The 22,425-nt window shown below is 40.2% G+C and overlaps 3 protein-coding genes across 3 annotated transcripts in view; 1 reads left to right on the forward strand and 2 right to left on the reverse strand.

Annotated features, from left to right (window-relative positions):
- Positions 1-8,164, reverse strand: part of ccdc24 (coiled-coil domain containing 24) — a 23,411-nt gene extending 15,247 nt beyond the window's left edge. The window contains exons 1-3 of the mRNA XM_030402614.1: positions 8,046-8,164; positions 6,895-7,056; positions 3,058-3,230 (exon numbers count right to left, since the gene is read on the reverse strand). Coding sequence (XP_030258474.1) covers positions 3,058-3,230; positions 6,895-7,044 — 323 coding nt within the window. The 5' untranslated portion in view covers positions 7,045-7,056; positions 8,046-8,164. The remainder of the gene's footprint in view (positions 1-3,057; positions 3,231-6,894; positions 7,057-8,045) is intronic.
- Positions 8,103-12,762, forward strand: LOC115572484 (von Willebrand factor C domain-containing protein 2-like). Its single transcript, XM_030402615.1, has 4 exons — positions 8,103-8,230; positions 8,469-9,004; positions 10,423-10,552; positions 10,716-12,762. The coding sequence occupies exons 2-4, from the start codon at positions 8,654-8,656 to the stop codon at positions 10,904-10,906; spliced, it is 672 nt and encodes a 223-aa protein (XP_030258475.1). The 5' UTR covers positions 8,103-8,230; positions 8,469-8,653; the 3' UTR covers positions 10,907-12,762.
- Positions 12,763-14,378: 1,616 nt separating this feature from the next.
- The window catches only part of b4galt2 (UDP-Gal:betaGlcNAc beta 1,4- galactosyltransferase, polypeptide 2), a 178,262-nt gene continuing 170,215 nt past the window's right edge, over positions 14,379-22,425 (reverse strand). Inside the window, exon 8 of the mRNA XM_030402127.1 lies at positions 14,379-19,704. Coding sequence (XP_030257987.1) covers positions 19,554-19,704 — 151 coding nt within the window. The 3' untranslated portion in view covers positions 14,379-19,553. The remainder of the gene's footprint in view (positions 19,705-22,425) is intronic.

Below are 22,425 nucleotides of genomic sequence, written 5' to 3' on the forward strand. Positions count from 1 at the left end.
ACAAACACTTAACAATTTAACAGCCTAATTTATGTAACGAAATGGAAGGATGTGCTGCAGTGTTACTGACTGATATTATCCTGCCAACTCTTTTTATGGGATTCTTAGAGTATTTTAATACATGTCATTAAATTGCCAACTGCTACAAGCCCATCTCTGACCTGAGTTGTAGCTGTAGATATTAAAAACCAAACAATTAGGAAGAATTAACACCCCTTTAGGAGCTTATAACTCCCTGATGGTTGTGTATCATTAAAAATGGCATTATCCATGTGAGCGTTTCACTGAATGAGGAAGTAATTTTGTACACAAAGTCTTAACAATTTAAAGATGGATATTAAAAAATTCAACACATCTTTAATCCAATAAAGCCAGAAGGGACATGGTCTTTAAATCTAGGTGAGTTTTTCTTGGAATTTGGAGGGGAATGCCTAGAAGTCTCCCTGCTATAATTGTCCTATTGTTCCACAATTCCCATACCAGTTTGCAACATCCCTGTGCCAAAAACCTTTGTTCCTCTGCCTTCCATCTCATTTGTAACTGACGAAGGAACACAATAAAGCTTTTTTATGGCACTCTTTGTTTGGGGAAAAATGACGCAGGGAGAGTGAGAGCAGGGTCTTAACCTACACTGGAGAGGAAGAAAATCTCATGATGGAAAAAAAACAAACAAATTAGATCAAGAAATTTCGACTGTTTATCTGCTTAAACAAGTCTGTAACATTCAAACCTTTAATCTGCATTTAAATTTAAAAGGAATGTTGAAAAGTGAATTTAATTTCATTAAGTTGAGAGTTCACTGTCAAACTGTGTGTGGCAACATTTTTGCTGTGCGGTAAAACTGGGGACCGACACAGTGCTTAGTGTTCTTCTTAGATGGCTACGATATTCCTTGTTATTAACCAGTGGTGGATTTTTTTCTGATATCTATTTAGTTTGCAGAATGACTTTTTCCATGACAACTGATTTAATCCCACATTGTCCCAGCAGAATACAGTGCTTTCCACAAGCGCCGGCTGCCGGCCATATAGCCGACTACACAGTTAACTCCAGCCGGCTACTTTAATGACTATTATTTTTCGATTTTAATAAAGTTAAATGTTTTTCTAACAGACTGACAATAATGTCAAACTGAACCGCACTCATTAAAATTGTGATTCGCTGTGCTTGTACTGATAATAATCACAAATTACTCCGATCATCGCCGACTTCATTGATCTATCTTGAATATTGTGTCGGCCGTCGGAGGCGAGAAGCAGGGCTCACCATAATACGCTTATTTTGTCACCGGTAATCCACTCTTGTCTTCCAGGTCCATTTAGCAATACCTGCGACACGTGCTGGCATCAAAAAACACTGTCGGTTGTACAAATGAAACCAAACGGACTCTAAGAGTGTATTTTCATTAGTTGCTAAGGGAGAAACGTTCACTGAGTGTTTAATTGTGTAGCCACCACTGCAGACTGTGAAGGTGTCATGCACCGACAATAAGATATTTACAAGCCCAGAACGCCTCATGATGCAATATTATGTGAGCTTGTATAGCCTATTATTTATTATTTTCAGTGCGCAAATCACAGTTTTTATTGGTGCATTAGCGTCTGGCATACTTAGTTACACTAATGAATAAAAGAAGATGCGATATTTTGTAATAATAATAATATGATATATAGAGTAGATATTGATGCTGATAATAATAATAATATTATTAATAATAATAATAATAATAGAGCAAATGTCTGAGAAATTAATATAGGCTGCCTGTTCTGCAGGCACACTTAGGCTAATAATAATAATAATAATGTAACATTATTATTATTATTATTACATTTAAGACCAGTGTATAAGATCGTACCCCCCCCCCCCGGCTGGCTACTTATGTATTATGGCTGGCTAGTCTGTGTCTTAGTGGAAAGCCCTGATACACAAGGAATCATGGTTGGCAACTGTGCTGTAGAAGTTTGTTTTTTAATCAGATATAGATATTGGTTTTATTGTTGGTGAGAACTATTTTATAATCTCTGTTTTCACTCATGCCCATTTGTTGGTTGGTTGGTGAGGAGGATTGCACAAAAACTATTGAGCAGATTTCCACAAAACTTGAATGAGGGGTGGGTCTCAGCCCAGAATAGACCACATTAACTTTTGATTAGGATCCAGATAAATACAGATCCAGGAATCTTTTCTTGCTTTCTTTAACTTTGTAAGGTAGGATTTGTTTCACAACATTTTTGTTGTATTCTTTAAAATTTCTAACGCATGGATCTTGATGGGAAAAATCATGTGTATTTAGCTGTACTGTGAGAAAATAATATTTTTAATAATGTTATTTTTTACTGTGTTTATACATTTACATTTGACAATAAATAGAAAATAATACTTACTTGCGCCATGCTGCTTCTAAGTTTTAATCAAATACAGCTTCTTTCTGACTGTCTTTAATGGTTCCCTCATGTTGTACAAGTCAGAATAAACTACAACCCTCATTCCAAAAAAGTTTGGACGCTCTGTGAAACATAAATCAAACCGAATGTGAGATAACTATTCCTTTTTGTCATTTACTTAACAACACAGTTAAAGTTGTATCGTTTTTCTCATCAACCTCTTTGATAAAAAAAAAACCAACATATGCTTTGATGGCAGCACCATGTTTAGGACAGGGGCTACAAAAGACTGGAAAATATGCTGAATGCTCCATCACCTGTTTGGAATGTTCTACAGGTAAACAGGTTGGTTGGTAACAGGTGATGGTATCATGATTAGGTATGAAAGGGGCATCCTCGAAAGCATCATTGGTTAACATGCGAGGAGGGGGCTTTACTACCACTCTGTGACACACATGACTGTTGAAAAAATATTACTACATGGGCTCAGAAACACTGTGTAAATGTTTGCAAATGATTGCATTCTGTTTTTGATTATGTGTTACACAGCGACCCAACTTTTTTGGAATAGGGACAGTAAAACTCATTACGTTCTCCAAAAAACACAGCTTTTCCATAACTCATTAAAAATGCACATTAGAGTGTATTTATGTGTGAGAGATCCTTCACCTACCTCCCTCCCCTGCTGGCTCTCTCTCTGAGAGCCTGCAGTAACATCTTGACCTCGGCTCTCACCAGCTCTTTGATTGCGGGGGGGTCAGCCAGAATGGAGCCCTGCTGACGTAGGAGAGGGGTCCCTGCCCTGCTGCTATTGTTTCCTTGCTGGCTCTTCTGCAAGAACTTTGCCTGCAAACATCATTGTTATGGTAAGTGAAGACAACCAGGAGTTATTCATCACATAATTTATCATGGTAACACCACATTAACAAGATGAGCGTCACAGACTTTCTCTGTCTGTTCAGGTGTCATCCACAGCTTAGTGACAGTTTATGATCCTACAATAAGTGGTTAATGGAAAATTCTCAATCTCAGCTTGATTTAGTAAGCTACACTTTTAAAACGGAGTGGACAGTCCACTTGCAATATGCTGCAAGCAGTAATCCAGACATCCATCTCTAGTGACGTCCCCTGACAGCCTCTCTGACTGAGGATGATGTGGGACTTTTCATGTCTCAGGGGAGGCTTATCTTATTTCTTTCGAGTCACAGTGAGCCCAAAATATAACTAACATCTGAAAAGACAGTATCCTGTGAGTGTACCTGTTCATTACCAGCAGTTCAGGTAGGTACAGGTTATTTTTTCTAACTAAGTAAAGGTTTCCTGGCTAAGACACAAGAGGCTCAACAAATATATGCACTTGTTTTTCCAAACAAACAAGAAAAGTGTGAATTTGTTAGTCTATTTAAATAGACAGTATGCAATTCCTGCAGCTAGGGACGTCTCAATTGAAACAATAACAACAAAAGTAATTTGATGTTGTCATGAAGTAGTGTGGGATCATTGGAGTTGTTGTCGTCATTGTCTGACAATAGTGAGAGTAAACATAGAGAGTAAACATAGTGAAGCTTTATTGACATTACATTTAGTCAATTTTGCCAGCTTCAATACTTCGGAATCCCGAAGTTAAAGTGACAAACAACAAAATGAAACGCACCGCGACCTTGTTGGAAAGATTTGGGATAAAGTACAAAACTCAACAAAATATACCACTGGTCGAGTAAAGCAGAAAAGTTCCATTTTATATCGTTAAACTAAAAGTAGTGAAAGTGTAAGAGGTGAAAATATCAATAATTAATATTTTTTGTAACTATATTAAGAATACTATGTCTATGAATGTAAACTATGTCTTGCTTTTGCTATGTCACATATCATCTCAGCAACTGAAGGATGTGTACATGTAGCATGACGAAGTTTAGGTTGGCAATGTCTGCTGCAGGACCATGTAGCTTTTTAATCTTTGTATTTTTTTTCTAGGATTATCACTGCAGATCAAGGATTTGATTAGAAAAAAGTGGAAAGGAACAGTCTTTATGCATGCCTTCCTCTATTAGCCCATAGGAGGGCTGAGCGCCCAGGACAAAAGATGTACTTTTACACTAAGCAGCTGAAAAATCACCATCATTTAACCGTAATGTAGCGGCGAAAGGAACAACAGTGAGAATAAAATGATCATGTGGGTTAAAAAAGAGCAGGTGAGGAAGATGTGCGTGTGGATTTGTGCATTTGTGTCTCAGTGCAGTCTGGAAACTATTACCACCTCCACACCTGTTGCCTGCCAATCATTCCTGCCATAAAGGCTTCAAACAAATTCACTGGAGGATACTAAACACCCTGCTCCTGGTCTTTGCATGTGTTGATGAGTTTGCCTGCATCCAGTCACATACCAGCATTCACATACACACACACACACACACACACACACATACATATACAGCCCTTTTCACTTACACTGGCTTCCTCTTTCTGCCTTTAGGTGTTGAGGTGTTTATGTTACAGGATTCATGGCTCACTTGCTAACAAGTCATTCAAGTCTGGATCTTTTCCTCCTCCTCTCTCTGCTGTGAGACTGTTGATCTCATCCTGGAGCAATTTTAAGGGAGCGCTGTTGAAACCTGTCATTTAAAAAAAACCCTACCAGGAGCCATTACGTTGAATTATTAAAATCGGGTTTTGGACCGCATTTAACTTAAAGGGCACATTTTTATTCAGAGGAGGGAAAAGGAGCGAGAGTGTAGCAGGAGGTAAAGAGAGATTGGCCTTGTCGAGAGACTTGAAAAGAAAAGCTAATGTTCCCTCTGATCTAACCGCCGGAGACAATGGAGACCTTGATGGAGGGAGGAATGGCGGTATGGAGGAATGGAGGAGTTGCCTACAGATCAACTATTACTTTTCACACTGGTTTGCTGAGGGATGGAATTCATTACATGGCTGCAAGAGAAGCGGGAACAGAGATAGGCAGACATGGGCAGAGGAAACAGAGGACAAATGGAAGAGATCCACCCTGCAGTAAAATAAATAACTGAAGAAACCTGTATTGCACCAGTCTGAGAGTTAAATAAGGTGCTCTGTGCTTTGTTTTTGTCTTTTTTTCCTCTGGAAATGTCTTAAAGGTCTCAGCCTAAGTCGTTCTTTCCGTCTGAGGGCTTTACACCCAGCTAGTGCATACACCACACTGTAGGTGAAAAAACACTACAGCAAGACTCAAAGTTATACACTCGATACACACAGTGCACATATGCACACACCTTTTTCCTTCCACGAATACATACAATATGTGTTGCTAACAGTCGAGTATTAACCTCTTTAACCCTGTTACACCGACCCCCTGACTCACTAAGCTGACTAGGCCTCTTTTATGTGTATACAGTTTGTGTGTGTGTGTGTGTGTGTGTGTGTGTGTGTAAGTGTGTGTCTGTGTGTGTGCAGACAGGATTGTGTCTGTATATTAACTGAATTACTCTACATCACTCTGGATGTACGTTAGTTTTAATTCTTCTTTGAATAGTGCTTCAAATTCATTTGTGCAATGCAATGCAAAACATTTAATTTGACTATGTGTGTGCACGCTTTAACGTAAAAAGCTCTCATAGTTCCTAATTTTAAATGTCTTGTGGTCAAGAATCATGTGTGGTCAGCGTCTACATGGCACTGCTTAAGCACTAAGGCAGACTCTGTACATGTGTTCTTCTGAAAATAGCGCCTGGCCTGTTGGCTCAGTGTAGGGTGATAACATCTACAGATGGAGTGATTTCAGTCAAACAAACACATGACAGGATAAAAAGAGAAAATAAAATAAGGATCAGGAGAAGAAAAGCAAAGAAATAAAACTATATGGGACAATAAACAGCAAATAATGGAGGTTTTTGTATCATTTAGAAATGCTAACAAGAGGAATGCTTTGTGTCCCTGTGCACATGGCATGGCCTCTATTATGTTATTATGCTAGAAAGGAATGTTCCTGTGTCTGTAAATACGATTTAACACTCGATTTTTGTCATCGATCGTGCAACTCTTTCTTGGGTGAGGTCTTTTTGTGAGTGTTTTCCATGTGAGGGGTTTTGGGGCCGAGAGTTTAGCTGGCCTTAAGTAAATATTGATGTCTGTCTTGCTCACTTTTGGACTTCACTGCAGCTCAGTGCCAGTTAACCCACATTTCACTTTTAATAGGGAGTCTGGGAATTGTAATTTAAGAGTGTAAGCAGCCAAACTAACCTCTATACACAACCTAACACCACAGATCATAAATTGTTTGGGCAGGAGTGCTTAGCTGAGCAAATTTTTGCTTCACCCTGAAGCCAAGCTGAAAGGGAAATTCTTGCAGATGGTGTGATGGTATTCTTGTGGGATCCCACCAGAAGCGGACCCAGCATCTGAATTCTTTCAACGAATAAAACATTAAGTGTGAAACAAGCTCTATCAGCTGAATCTGTAGAGAAACTAAAAGGCCAAGTATGCAGCAGTATTCTGACAGGAGGGATGAGAAGATTTGTAGTCATCACAACAGTCTTACCTCAGAGTGCAGCCTTGTGTACATATGAACCAGGTTATAACCCAGTGCTGTTTTGATCTTTTGCAGCTCTGACTTAGTAACATGGTCAGTGATCAGGCTCCACAAAGACTCACTGGGGCACCAGAGCAGGTTTCCATCGGGAGACTGCATACGAATGGCAATCTAAAAGTGAAGGAATGGAAAGAAACTCTAGAAACATAACAATGTACACCATAACTGTTTAACAGTTTAAGTAACTTGATTGCTATTCGTGTAGTGTTTTCATGTTATGTTACTTCATATTTCAGAGGAAAGTACTTTTTACTGAGCTGCATCTGCTCAAGGTACCTCTTACTCTGAAGTTACATTGCTGATTATGATTTTACATACAAAAAGGTTAAACTATGCAACATTAAACAAAGACATTTAAAACAGAGACTGCGCCTAATAATCACCTTCATTAAGACAGTTTTGTCTGTGAAATGTCAGAATATATATCAGATATATTTTGCCACAGCTCCAGATGATGTATTTAGACAGCTTGATTCATTTAAATATCAGATTTTTTTTCTGATGATTGAAAATTAAAAATTCAGTTTATTCTTACACGGCATGCTTGAAAATTACTGAAATAATTAATCAGTTATCAGAATAATTGCTTAATTTTAACACTACACTTAAATGCATCATTGATAATTAGTCCTATAGCTAATATAATATCCTTTATGTAATATAACAGGGGCATTTTCCTGCATTATTAGTACATATGAATAACTTTGAGCAGATTTAGCGAGCTAAAGACTTTGAATGCAGGACTTTTATTTATGGAGTAACGTATTTTTACCCGGTTGTATGGCCTTGAATACTTTAACTGACTAATTATAAAACATGAGCAGATTGCTGGGATTTTCCACTCTCTTGCTAACTGAATTTACTTCGTCCACAGTAATAAAAATGATAGAATGTAGTAGCTAATTTAGCAGCAAATGCTTCACAGCTAACGTAAGCTAGCCAGCTACCTGACCAACTGTGGAAAAAAAGTTGGTCTAACTTAGAATAAAAGCGAAGGATGAGTTCACCGAGCACATCTAAAACAGTGAAACCATAAAACTGCGCGGTTGTCATACGACACAAGTTTGTAAAATTGCGTTCGCAGAGAAAGAAATGCTCACCTTTGTTCCTTGAATCTAGCAAGGTTTTGGTATCCAAGGGCAACATTCCGGTTGCCATGCGGAAGTATCGCGAGGTTACTCGGAGGTTTTCTCTCAGACTGTATACAGCTTTAACCTCACTGATTGACAATTCGTGTGTGTTTTAGTGAAGAAAGAGAGTCGCAAAACGTTTCAAGAACATTGAGGTAAAGTAATACATTTAGCTAAATGCTTATTCTATGCTTTGTAGGCTTAAGTGACTACACACGAGACCAGCTGTGCGCTCAGAAAAGTCTTAACTAATATGCTCCAAAACGTTACGCTGGGGGAGGAGGGATATTGAGCCTAGACTGGCGTGTGAACCCTCAGGCAGTGCATATAACTTTCCCTCTCTATGCCCCCAACCTCCACCCCCTTCCGGGCTCCGTGTGGAATGGTGCACAGCCCCAGCAGACCACTGTGGAAGAAGGACGGAGGTAACGCCAAGGATCTCCGCGTCCAGTAACGATGTACCCAACATATTTGTAAAATTGGGCTGACTTGTCTGCCAAATCCCAGCTGGACTGCAGTGAATGTTTCACTTCACTGACTTGCCTTTTAACTTTTTGAGGTGGATCAAATAAATCATCATGGTTTTCAGTGAGCGCCCGTCTTTGGAGCGCACAATACGCACGGCCGTTTTGGCACTGCTGCTTTGCGCACAGGCCAGTTCGGGCTTCTCGGTCGCCGGACAGCAGGAAACCACCTGCGAGGCCAACGGCAGCATTTACTTCGTGGGGGAATGGTATTTTCTCGACTCTGATCACTGCACCCAGTGTGAGTGCACCTCCGAGGGCTCCGCATGTTCCCGCACTGAGTGCACCTCTCTCCCGGCTGCGTGCATCCATGTCAGCCACTACCCCACCGACTGCTGCCCGAGGTGCGAGAAGATAGGGTGCGAGTACCGAGGGGTGGTGTACGAACTGGGGCAGAACTTCCAGGTAAGCCTCAAAGCGATAATACATGCAAAGATGGGGATAAGAAAATGTTCTTATCATTTCTCATATAAAATCAGAATCCAACAAAACTTATACTAGGATTGTTGTGGCACCATATCGGTGGTCAGGTCCCAAGGGTTAGACACCCCCTACCCACCTACTTACCTACCTATCTCACAGCTCATGTTCACACTATAAGGGTAAAAACCTGGGATTTAGGGGGTCTTTTCATTTTAAGGGTTCACAGATCAAAATGATTAGCAATTGCTGGCAAGAAGTCTAGTTGTGCTGTTATTTGTGCTGTTATTTGTGCCGGCTTGTAATTTTGATAAAAATTGAGCTTATTTTAGTTTACATTAAGGCTACAGAGCTGACAACAAATTGCCCCAAATTTCAAAATGTCAGTCTGTACCATCTCAAAATGAAACACTGCAGCATTTTTGAAGACTCTGATGTTCGCCATACATTTAGAAATGGTTTAAATGTCACTGCAAAAACTCCAATATTGTACTTTTTTACTCACCACAGTTATTTGGTACATTTAATTAGTCTTTACTTTGCAGTTCTAATGCTCTGTCAGAGCCAAACATGCAGTGTAGTACTTTTGAATTAATGTATTTAGTCAGCAATCAGATAAAGAAAAAAATGATTCTGATAATCAGAAAAACACTGAATATGAACAGTATACATACATGTAAATACATGTATAATTTACTTTTACTTGTGCTTTTGAGACTTAAGTACAATAAATATCAGATTCTTTAAGACTTTTTAAGTACTAATTATATCGGTCAGTGTCACCCAGTCACTGCCAAGTATGACTTTGGGGTTCTTTTTACTACACTGACTACATGATGTTTGCATAGACAGTATGTGCAGTAGGCCTATAGGACTAAAGTCCAACATAAATTATTCAGGAACACCACAAATTATTTCAAATATAATTTTAAAAAGCATTATAAGCACATTGAATACCCAGGACATGTAAATATCCAAAGTGTTTATCACACAGATCTCACAGAAGCAAAGGTGAGCTGCTGTTTATGTGTAAACTCAGGGCTCTTGGTAAGTTTCATGGAGGTTTCTGTGACTACTGTTCCCCGTCAGTCAAATATGCCTTGTCAAGATTATGCTCAGACCTGCCAACAATTTCTCCAAGCCTGTGTGTTATAAGTGTGTGAGAGAAGAAACCTTATATACCGATATATATTTTTTGTGTTTTTTTTCTTCTAAAAGTCTGAACCAGTGCATCACACTGTGGTATGTTGGTGTGTAACTTGAGTATACAGCAGGGAATTGGAGGTAAATGGCGCCCCCTTTTGAGATGGCAGGAAGAGGGCTATGTGAGAGGCGCTGGTTAGATATATGATCCATGTTGAGTCTCACTCTGTGTGTCCGTGTGTGTGTGTGTGCTTTCCCAGCCATCAGAATGTGAGCAGTGCACTTGTGACAACGATGGCATTGCCCGCTGTCTAGTTGCAGATTGTGCCCCTCCGCCATGTGTCAACCCCGTCTACCAGCCCGGGAAATGCTGCCCTGAATGTCAGGACGGTGAGTCGAAAATAGCAAAAGAAAAGTAGAAAGCAAAACTTATAAAACTGGAGGCTTATCTTCTCAACCTCCCTGCATACTGTCCACTCTACTCCTTGTGTTTCACTTAGTAGTGTCTGTTCAGCTGCAGTCACTTTTGCCTCTGTGCTTCATCCCCCTCCAGGTCCTAACTGCTACGTCAATGCGTCACGCAGCCAGGTGATCCCCGCAGGAGAGCCCATCTGGGTCGACTCCTGCACCAAGTGCCGCTGTCACGACGGCCAGGATGCCGGCTACTGGGAGGGGAACCGTCTCGCCACCTGCTCCCGCCTCAAGAACTGTACACCTGAGCAACTGTCCACTCGGAAAAACTGATCCACTCTGTCTGCAGAGAACCAGCTGTTAATATACAAAACGTACAATACCAGATGACGGATCACCTCTACACCTGCCAACCCTCCTCTGCAGCTGAACGTGTCAGCGGTAATGCTAGTTTTTTTTAGGAACGGAAGTGAACAAGAACCAAAAAAAATCATTCTAATAAGTCAACAGAAGAGATCAGCTGCCTTTCCACGAGGACCGAGATTCCTGAATACAGATGAGACCCACTGGTCCGTCACTTTGGTGGACAAGGCCGGCTCTCTATCAGGCCTTAGCTGCATGTTGCAAACAAGGTCAAAATTCAAGGCTGACTCACAGACTGATCAAAGCTCCGTGCCCTCTGAATGTCAGCCTTTTTTTCCCCCGCAATTTGATAAACTGCTTTTCTTTTTTTAAAGAAATCTGAAGACCAAACTAGAGTATCGACTGCGTTATTATGTATTCTTACTTTTTATTTTAGTTCCGTTGTGCGTATTCCTGAACAAAGTTGTCTATAATCAATTTACCACTAACCAACTGAGGCACAGAAAACTTGTGGCCAGGTAGCGTCACTGTTCTCCAGCATAGACATACTGGTTGGTACATATAAAATGGATAGAGATTTGGCAGACGATCATAAGGGGCCCAACAGCAAGTATTTTACTGCAGCCTACTAAAATTAATCTGGCCATATGTGACGAAGAACCGATTTTAATCCCACCAGAAGAAGAGGGGTGGATGTATGGTAGTCTTTGACAACCAATGAAAGCCAGATTGTAACTCTTTCTTTTTAATAATGTGGACTGCAACAGTGATGCAAACACTAAATGTTTGATTTTTGCAGGGCTTCAACACCCTGATCCCTCGAACTACTGCAGAGAATCCATGCTTGGATAAATCTGACAGGAACTAGAATAAAACAGACCTGACCCTTGAAAGGTCACCGCACTCAAGACGTTTAACCTTTAATTTTTTATCTCCCTTTCCACGGTTTCTTCAAAAACTTTGATTAGACCATTTTGTTTTTTAGAAAGAGGGACTGGTAAGCTTTTATCTGAGATGCTTTCCCAGGAGGTTTTTTTCTTAATTTTAATTTCCAAACACTTGCGTTGGGAAACAACTAGCAACATAACAACGCAACAATGAGAGTATTGGATGATGAGAAATTGTAATTGACCTGTCACGGTTTGATGCAGCACCTGATTGTTTGCACAGCTGTGATGCAATTTAGAGTAGGATGTGGCTGAGCGAGGCAATTTACGATTTTGTAACTGTTCTATAAATTCTGCAGTTCAATTTCCATGTTAATTGAAATAGAATGTATGAGACTACGGCCCAGCGTCTGACTGTACAGTAGCTGCCGACACGGGCGATATTTGAAAACAGGGTTTCATTTAATGGAACGTTATTTGCTTGTGTAAACTGTTGAGCCGGAGCAATAATCTGTAATTTACCGCTTTATTAGTTTTCCACAAGAAAGAATGTGTAGAGTGTGTAGTGTATGATGAAATGTAGCATGAAGTATCCTTTTACATAGGTCTATATGCAGCACATTCTTCCTGTTGTTATGTCATTATCAACCATTTTAATCACAAGGGACCTTTGAATGACAACCAAAAATAATAATGCCTATAATGGCGTTTACTCTTTACTGCATATTAAAGACTCCCAAGCTGCTGCTGATTTAAGTATGTCATCCCAACTGCCGTTATCCTCCGTGAAATGCTTCTTTATGCAAGTTTTATGGTTACGGACAACTTTTAAATCTTATTTTATGAGGATACTTTAAGACTGAATACACCTGTACTGTATTTTCAACATTTTCTAAGGGGACTAAATAAAATACGACAGCTATGTTTCCATATCTTTCATTTTAATGTCTGCATAATTACAAAGAAACAAGGCTAAACGGATAGTTTGGGATTATGAGAGTTAGATGAGAAGATTGATGTCATGAAGCTACAGTCTGCAGCCTCTTAGCTTAGCTTAGCATAAAGACGGGAAACAAAGGGAAAGAGCTAGCCTGCCTCTGTCCAAACACACCAAAATCCGCAAACAAGCACCCCTATAGCTCAGTAATAAACACTGTACATCTAATTTTTTTTAAAGGGGTAATTTGTTCAATGTGGCCAGAAAAGATACGGCACGTATAGCCAGAAACAAATGTTGGAAAAGACAAACCAAGACTGCTTGGTCGAGATTTTTTCAAGTTTATGACGATTGAATTAAGTTTATTTTACGATGAGTCAGAGAGGAAATTGAGCTCGTCTTAGTTCAGTTACAGAGAGAAACTTGAATTCAGAAGGTGTACGGTTGTATTTTTACTGTTAGGTGAGGAAAATAAAAGTCTGATTATTTCATGTCCTGGCATTTCGTGAGGTAATTTTGTTCTGGCATTTGTCTGCCAGCTGAAACAACGGGGGCTGTCGGGCTTACTTGAAAGTTGTGCCGTCAAGGGGATGGGCACCGGGGCTAACTGGTTGGCATCAGCTCATTAAACTTAAGTAGACATCCGCAACACAGTACACAGACGTCTTTAATGTTAAACAAACACTGGCCTTATGTAAGAAAATGCTCCTTTAATCTGTTCAAAGAACAAGTACGGCGCTTTATGTGCTGCCTGTTTCTTCTCGCTATATTTATGTTCTTTATAATCGGATTAAACAAACAAGATACAACATGTCATTAAGGGAGCTTCAGAGGTTGGTGGGAGGATTTTGTTGCCTTTCATCAGAGCCAGGCTCGCCGTTTTCCTCATTTCCAGTCTTTACGCTAAGCTACGTTAGCTGTATAGCCTTAAATTTATCGTCCAGACATGAGAGAGGTGTCAGTCTTCTCTGTAAATTCCCTTCACAAAAGGCCAAAATTGTCTTTTTAACTATTCCTTAAAGCCGACTTACAATGTACTACCTAAAATAAAAGGGAACAGATGTGAACAACAACCACAAGTCATGCTGGATGTACACACCGGTTCAATTAAACATCTAATGTAAAATATTTCCAAATAAAAACACCCTTTTCATGTCCATTAAACTTCCCCCCTCACTTTGCTCCTTTGAGCAGGTTTGCTGTCTAGCTCCTCTCTGAGAGGATGCCACTCTGATTTCCCTGCAGAGCTTTTTTGCTGACAGTCGGGAGGGGTAGTGCTCCCTGCAAAACAACAAAAGAAAGTGGGGGTGAGACGAAGAGACGCCTTCACTTTGTTGCATTAAAGAGACGTTTATACTATTGGGAAGGCTGCGGGATGAATGCAATCACATAGGGTGGTAAGCGTTTTAGTCCTTCAACTCACTGGGACCGCGCCGGAGTAACACTTACACAGCTGCTAAAACTGCAGATATTACATGAGAAAGCTGTGGGATTACTCCAGTCTGCAGGTGAAATCTAATTTATTACGAAGTTTACTATCCATCAAGCAGAGCAAGTGAGACAAACAACAATCACAGTAACACACACACACACACACAAAGAACTGACAGCACCACAGTTGAATCTTTAACCATCAGATTTATTGATTGTATAGAAAAAGTAGGTTTGATATGACATAATGCATTCTATATAAGATATAACATTTTCAACATTCAATGTACAAAAAAACCATAGCTAGAGATACAGTAAATGTTTAAAAACTGCCCGAGCAGGGCCTGAAAGTCCTGTCCGCTCTCTGCAGCAGACGAGCGAAAAATGTATTCGGAAAAAACACGTTTCAAATACTTGGACCACCTGAGGTTCGCTTGACAACTGGAACGGCATCAAAAGTCCAATAAGAAACATCAAGCGCTCCTCGCAGCTTATTCTCAAGTAAAGGAAACGTTTCAAATACCATTTTTGCTGGAGTGTCTGTTGCTGATCTTTACATCTATATTCCAAGTTACCTTTTATACACAGCAGGGCTATGTCTCGCTCTACAGCGCTCACTTCGTCCAATAACAGTGAAGCCTCAGCTCGTTCTTTCTCATGTAACCGTCCTCATAGGAGGTTGCCTGTAATGTGTCACAGTAGCCTTGATGAAGCTAGAATCTTTGAAAGGGGCACTCCACAGGTTTAATGCATGTATTCCTATTTAAAACCTTTATTTAAACAATATCCTCAATGTTACTTAACATAGAAATATGGGACTCTTCCTGATAATGTCATAGTCCTACAAGTTTATGTGATAACAAGTTTTAAGAGGCTCCAATAGGGTTAGGCAATTAACCAACATCACATCCATATATTCTGAATGTTATTATACTGTGATACAGTACATGTGTTGTCTTTATATCCACATCTTCATCACGACAACACGGTGCAATAACAAAATAGAGGTATAAAAAAATATTGCAATAATTAGTCTCCAAGTCTGACAGTAGAATTTATCAGGAACTTTTCAGTGGATTCATGAATCACACAACCCTATTGATATGTCGAACTTTACATTTCTTTTTTGGTTGAACTGTTAATTCTTTATCTTGTCACTACCCTGGCAGGAAAACAACTTGGTTATAAGGAAGGATCATGTTTTGGGCTTAAAATACCTGCTTTGGTCGCCACAAACAGTGACCAGCAATGTCCTGTCAATATGGTAAGTAGCCTATGACACGTACAAATGAGGGCAGATCAGCGGTTTGCAGAAAAGTTAACTGCTGGGATTTATTCAGGTTACTTGGCTGGTATCGCAATAAAGCCTCCAGACATGCAATTTGCCCTTTGTTCTAAAGACTGCAATACCCATGAGCCATTAAACGCAGTGAAGTGCTCCAAAAACGGCTCCACGCAACTTTCTATGAAAGACACTGTCCAGGTGTGGGAAATGTAGGAGCTAGTGTTTTTTGGATCTTGGACTACAACTCAGGACATATTAGCCTCTGTTGTTTCAAATTTGACAATTCTGATCTCTAAAAAGTCACCGAACACTGTGGAAGCAAAGAACATTAAACCGTGGAGTGCCCCTTTAACAACTGTAAGTATGGTACCAATCAAACTAACAGCAGTCGTTTTATCTGTCGTGAACTGATTAGAAGGACTTAAAATTAATTGGCGGATTAGAGGCAAAAGATGGAGAAATCCATTTTGATGGGTAAAAAAAGCATGACTGCATCACAAACTGATACCAACCCTTGAAAATGTTATCACCTCGCACCCCTCTGCAACACAATGACTTTAAAAAGCAGGATATGTGGCAGTTCTGTGACAAATCTGTAATATTGCACTGGGTATGCTGTAAACAGTACAAAGAAGGGATTGTATTGACCTCTCCGCATGTAGTCTGCTTACCGAGGACACTGAAACTCGCCGGGAGAGTTCAATCAAAACTGGGGAAGAGCGAGGGTGAAAAGGAAAAGGTGGTGGAGCGAGTGAAAACAGAGGGGGGACAGAGAGATTCACAAAATGAGGCTGTGCGCTTCGTGGGGAAGCAATAAATAGAAAAGTAAAGATACAGTAAGTGGCACAGATTCAGAGACACAAAGAGAGGCCCCATCGATATCTATTGAAAGAAGAGGCGCTCTTGTGAGACACAGCTGTGCCTGAAGTGGACCCACCACAAAGCACAACAGAGTGCCATTGACACACACAGCCCGGACTGGCAGAGTAAGAAAGAAAAAGGCAATGAAAGAGAAGATAAAGACGGATGACAGTGGGAATGAGTGTGTGTGGCAGGGAGAGTGCGTCGCGGAGAGCAGGAATTATACCTTCCAACAGGCTTGAGGCGAAGATAACAGAGAGCCAAACAGATGGGAACATTTTGCCTCAAGGCTGACCAAGGAGAAGGCCAACAATGCACAATTTTCACCAAAATAAAAGCCCTGAAATGCTCGGAAGTATACAAAACAGCTACCGCATTTGCACACAAGTTGTGCGTCCGTTTTCTTTTGTGAAGGTTTAACACGATCTTGACCGAAGCGGAAACACTTTTCTGTATCGCTCATCTTGAAACTCCCAATTTTTTTACACCCAAAACAAATGACAAACCTTCCCTGCCCCTTTGTGTCTGAAGGCATCAATTTGGTGTTTAGGCGTCAACATTAATAGCATCAACAGCAGAGATAAGGAAAAATGAAAACAAAAGGGAGAAAAGCGATGAAGGAAGGCATGATCGAAGATTTTGTTGGTCCCGTTTTTTGCACAGGGAGAGTTATGAAACTCATGTGAGACACAAAAAAGTTTTTAAATTAAAAAAACTATAAAAGAAAAGGTAACAACATCTGTTCAGGGATTCATTTATGTAATATGAAAGCGCGATAAAATACACCCTCAATGCAGTACTGACAGCTGATGATGATAAGATCCGAAGCAGCAACAGAGATGCCACTCAAACCGCTCAGTTAATAACTTCTCACTGCGACCTTCAAATTCACAATTTCCACCAGTGGGAGACTTTCACTGTATAATTTCCTCTTTCCAGATATGATGGCCTTTTTCTCAAAGGATCAGAGGAAAAGACAGCACAGAGAGTAAAATGGCATAGTAATAGTATCAACAGTGTTTTAATGAATTGTGATACCTTTTAAAAATAACAAAACAATCTGACTTCCAAGTTACATTGTAGGTTATAAAACGACCTCCAGAATGTATTACGTCTCTCTGTTTGTAAAACAACATGACCTTTGGATCCACGAAGCTTTTTTCCTGTAAATCATGAGACGTGATTATCCTGACAGCTCATTTCTGATGTTGAACCCCACTTGTCCCACGCACGTTCAGAAAATACAGCAGCAGCTGATTTTCTTATGAAAAAAATGCAGTTACACTTTACATGTTGGCAAATGTCATGATACGTAGGTGGTAGGTAACAAAAAAAACATATGAAATTGATTTAAACCAACATGATTTAATTATAATATTCTGCTGTTTTATAATAAGAGGTTTCTGTTTTCTGCTTAACTTCTGCTGATCATATTTTTGCATGAATGATCAGCGTGTCACTTAATGAAAATGAGTTGTTGCAGATTCATTTCCAACTGGTTTCTGGTTAACATCTGCTGATTGTGCTGGATTAACTTCCCACTAGTATCTTTAACTTTCTCCCAGCAGCTACTAAATGGAAAATGAGCATTTGAAGCTTGACTTCCAACTAGCTTTTGCTCAACTTCTAAGTATGTTTTGCACCATTTTCTGTCCTATCAGCAGATCAGTCAAACTTTTTTTTAACATTTTTCTTTTTATAGCTAGCAACCATTAATTGCTAAATACCAACAAACCCAACTTCATAACCAAGAATCAAATTCAGAAATTGAAATTTTGAGGTAATTTGGAGGAACAAATATGTAGCTTGGTATTTACCACATACTCACTTATTTTTGGACCTGTAAAATGATGTGTCACCATAGATGCATGTCTCTACTTAATCTAATATGTACCTCAAGGAATGTTAATGTAACTCAAGCTATTTGAATCTTGTAGAGACAAACATGTACCTTTAAAGCCCAGATTAACCCCATAAACCTCTATCTTTCTTCAGATGGGGTGAAAAAGAAACCTTTCCAGGAGCCTAATCTCCGTAATGTGCCACATGGGGTAACAATCATGACTGAGCTGTCAGTATATATTTGCCTTGTCGTCTTCAGGTCCTCAATTTTGATTTCATATGCATTCCCAAGGTAGATCCACCACACTGCATTCAGCACAGGAGAAACCCTTTCTTCAATATTTTTTTGCTTCAGTCACAAAACCTTTGCGTAGCTCCGAAGAGTCCGTTTCCGTTTCCAAAGTCTAAGTCTAGATATAAAAAAAGAGAACAAAAAGAGAGTTCTCAGGAGTCCGTTGCTGCTGATGAACAGGTTTTATCAGCGTGTCCCAGCACTGTTTTTGAGTCTTCTGCGAGTAGATGCAGGCACAATACACATTCATTAATTGATACCGGAGGAGTTGATTGAGTAATTAGATCCAAACAGGAGACTCCCCTGACAAAAATGTCAATATTAAACCATCTATTAGCATCGTTTGCCAAGAGGAGAGAGAGAGATTTCTTTGATATGCAATCCATCAGATTCAGTCACAGCCTTCACTGCAAGTCACCATATTTACTTCATGTTACAGCTTTCCTCTAGTGGAAATACCCACTCTCCTGACCGTCACTGTGAATGCTCGGAACTGGACATGTTCAGGACATTTCATTCCCAAACCAACAGGTATTTCTCCATGAATAAAGCCCATTTTTTTTTCATTTTGTCAATATGACCTTTGTCATATACTCCAAGATATTCTACTTGATGCTGTCCAGAAATTCAGTTTCGGATGAAATTTCCTTCAACAGGTCCAGTCGATATCCTCTGTCAATATGTCATTGGATGCCCTCCAGTCTGCAAAACGATTGAAAACCGAAGGGCTCTCAAGTTTCAGCTGCTGATATTGGAGCTTTTGGTCCACACTTGTTAATTGTGAAGTCACTGATTGGTAACGGTAGGAGGTGTGAAGCCACTGGCTGCTTGAAAAAAAGTTGCAGGAGGAAAGAGCCTGAGTCCTGGTTTGAGAAATGGCTGTAATCTTTAAAAAAAAAACACACACACACAGAATGAGACGGAGGTAAAGAGGGAGAAAGAGACCATGATGTGCTTGTGGCTGTTTCCCCTCTCCTTCGCTCCCACATCTGTCCAGATGTTTGGGGTACGTGTCCTCTCCATTTCCTTCCAATAAGATCTCCTCTTCTCGTCTTTTTCCCTCGTCTTCCTCTCGTCTCTCTCTAGCCCTTGAAAGGCCGGGGTGGTGGTTTTCCGATCTCCACTGAGATATTTGTGTACAGAGGGTACCTCTTGACCTGAACCACTCTGTAGGTCAGAGAGCTGATGCCGTCCTTCTTCATCGTGTTCTTTGTGTTCTGTATTTTATTAAATCTGGAGGGTGACAGACAAAGAGATGAAGAGAGAGGGGTGGGATAGGGAAAATGGGGAGACAAGGGGGAAAAGTGATTAGAAACCACGCTGCAAAAGTTTAAAGAAGAATCCAGTGCGCGTTCGTGTGGGCGTTCAAATGTGTTTGATTACTCGGGCGCTGCGATGTCTCGGTTATTTCACATGCAAATTATGCTTCAGGAAGTACAGGAAATTGTGGGACCGACTGTGGACGTGTGTTCTCTTGGATTGTTTTACTTTTGAGAGGATCGCTCCTCGCAAGACACAAGAATTAAATATGGAGAAAAAAGGCCTGCAAACTCTCAGGTCCAAAGCAAGTATGAAGTGACAAAGCTAAGGCTTGTGTGTCTGGGGATGCCTGCATCTATAATGACGTCAAATAGAGCCCTTTAAAGAAAACATTATCTACAGGACAGTGTTCATTTTATGTGACTTTGGACATGCTTGCGACTCGGAACAAGTGACTTGATTCACGTCTGATACAATAATTCAGTAATTCACATGAAAAACACAAAGATTAAAGGCAGAATATAAAACAACATTTCTTTATTTCTGCCTTCCCATTTCATTTAGCGTAATAAGAGACAAAAAATAACACTTCATAACAACAATCGATTATTTACAGCATCAGTGCTTATATAAAAATCCTATTTTAAACCAACAGGATGTAAAGAGTCTACAGTTTGTCATATTCTGTGTAATCTACTTGGTCAATAAAATCGAAACAGTTCTGTAAGACTGTGTTGAATGGACAGTAGAGTCTCCGCCAACAGGCGGTGCTATTGCATTGTGTAACCTCCCTCCCCATTGGCTGCGAGTCAACAGTTACATCAGAATCTGCTCTTACGTTAGAATCTGCTCTGATTTTAGCGAAAAAATAATTCACACAGGGTGTCAGACAGTTACACAGAGCTGCTGCTGCTGCTGCTGCTGCTGCTTCACTTCAGTTTTGTGCAACCTCATTGGCATTAAAACAGATTCATAACACAAACTCTGCTGTCACCAGCAGTAGTAGCATCAGTGTTTGCAGCCAGTCAGGATGGAAATGAGGCCACGGTGGGTGAGCGTCTAACCGCATGTTTACAACACTCTTGTCTTAATTATGCCTTTTTCTTTTTTTAAATCTGTGTACAGAGAAAAAGCTGATGTGCGCCAATAACAGACAGCGGTGACGGACTCCTACAGAAAGACGTTTTATTAACGATATGCTCGGACATACAGCTGGAGTTGACACTTCAGTCAGACATGGACCACTGAGTCTACAGAGCCTTTTCAGAACTGACTAGCGAGGATCTCTCTTCTCTCTCTCTTTGCAACGCTTCCTCCCTCGGTCTCTCGCAAATCAAATCAAAAACAGCTTTATTGGCATGAATGGAAGCAGGACAAAACGTTGTCGAGCATCTTTCCCTCAAACAATATAACACAATAAGATATAAACAGAATTACATGTTCTCTGACTTCCATCAAGGATTAGAAAAACGAATTCTGAAAGAATTACAAGAAAAGGATGGGAAGGAGAGAAAAAGCAGGTGGTTTTTCAACTAAAACGAGGTTGGATGGTAGGGACGAAAATGGGTGAATAGATAAGCAGAGGGATAAATATATATTTGAGAAAAAAGAGTGACAGATGGAGGGGGGAAGATGTACTGATATTAAAAATTAAGTGAATGAGAACGGGGGGGGGGGGAATCTTTGGATGAATCTGGCTGAGATTAAATGCAATAAACTAATCCCCACATACATACAGAGAATATCAGATACATGTGCACTCAATCTGTAGGCTGCAGTGTGCAGCATTTCAAAATTATTGGTCTCACTTTCATTTTAGAGAGTTAGAGGGCGAGACAAAGACAGTCCTCGTTACATATTCATTAGCCTGATTTCCAGGCTGAGTCTTAACTGGGCTAAGTAAAGCTCTATTTTAATTCCACCGAGGGGTCTCACAGGAAAACATTTCTGGTTTAGGATCTCAACAATAGCCCGTAATACCAGCTTCTAAGGGTTATTTTGTTCCGGTGTCATGTATTTTGAGCCGGCCCACTTGACCCTGTTGTAGAGAAGTGCCTCAGAGGAGCAGTTTAACACTTTCGGAAACATGCATAATTGCTTTTCTTACCTTCGATAGAAAAGAATGATGTGATAAATGTGATGCTATTCTGAGCAGCTGGTTAGCACACAGACTGGAGACAGTGAGAAACAGCTAGCCTGGCTTCCTATTGAGGTTAAAAAAATCCGCCTTTTAGCATCTCTAAGTCGTCAATTAACATTTCATATCTCATTTGCTTAATCCACCCGAAAACCAAAGTGTAAAAAAATGACAACTTGCAGCATGGTAATGGTGTCGGGACAGGAGAACCGAGCCAAAGGTGTCCGTGTTATTTCACCCCTTTCGCAGGTCGTGGCAGCATGTTGACAGCCTCCTTTTGTTCCAAAAACCGGACTATTTGGAGCAGTAGTTACATTCCAACAAAAAGTAATCCAGCACGCAACCTCCTCCAAAAATTGTTAATTTTTGCTTTTAGACTTTGGTTTTTGTAGGGATTCAGCAACTAAGATATAACATGCGTATTAGTCAGAATTAGAGGTTATGCTGGTATGTGGATCCTGGCTGGTAGGCTACTTGCTGGGCAGTGCCAGGGTCCATTTCCAGTCTTTACGCTAAGCTAAGCTAACCTGCTGCATCATATTTACAGTACAGACCTC

This window comes from Sparus aurata, chromosome 21 (assembly GCF_900880675.1).
Source record: "Sparus aurata chromosome 21, fSpaAur1.1, whole genome shotgun sequence".
NCBI classification, from domain to species: Eukaryota; Metazoa; Chordata; class Actinopteri; order Spariformes; family Sparidae; genus Sparus; species Sparus aurata.

Coding starts and splice junctions, on each gene's coding strand:
- LOC115572484 (XM_030402615.1), top strand. CDS start 8,654: ATGGTTTTCAGTGAGCGCCCGTCTTTGGAGCGCACAATACGCACGGCC. Junction 9,005..10,422: donor AACTGGGGCAGAACTTCCAG/GTAAGCCTCAAA, acceptor GTGCTTTCCCAG/CCATCAGAATGTGAGCAGTG. Junction 10,553..10,715: donor CTGCCCTGAATGTCAGGACG/GTGAGTCGAAAA, acceptor ATCCCCCTCCAG/GTCCTAACTGCTACGTCAAT.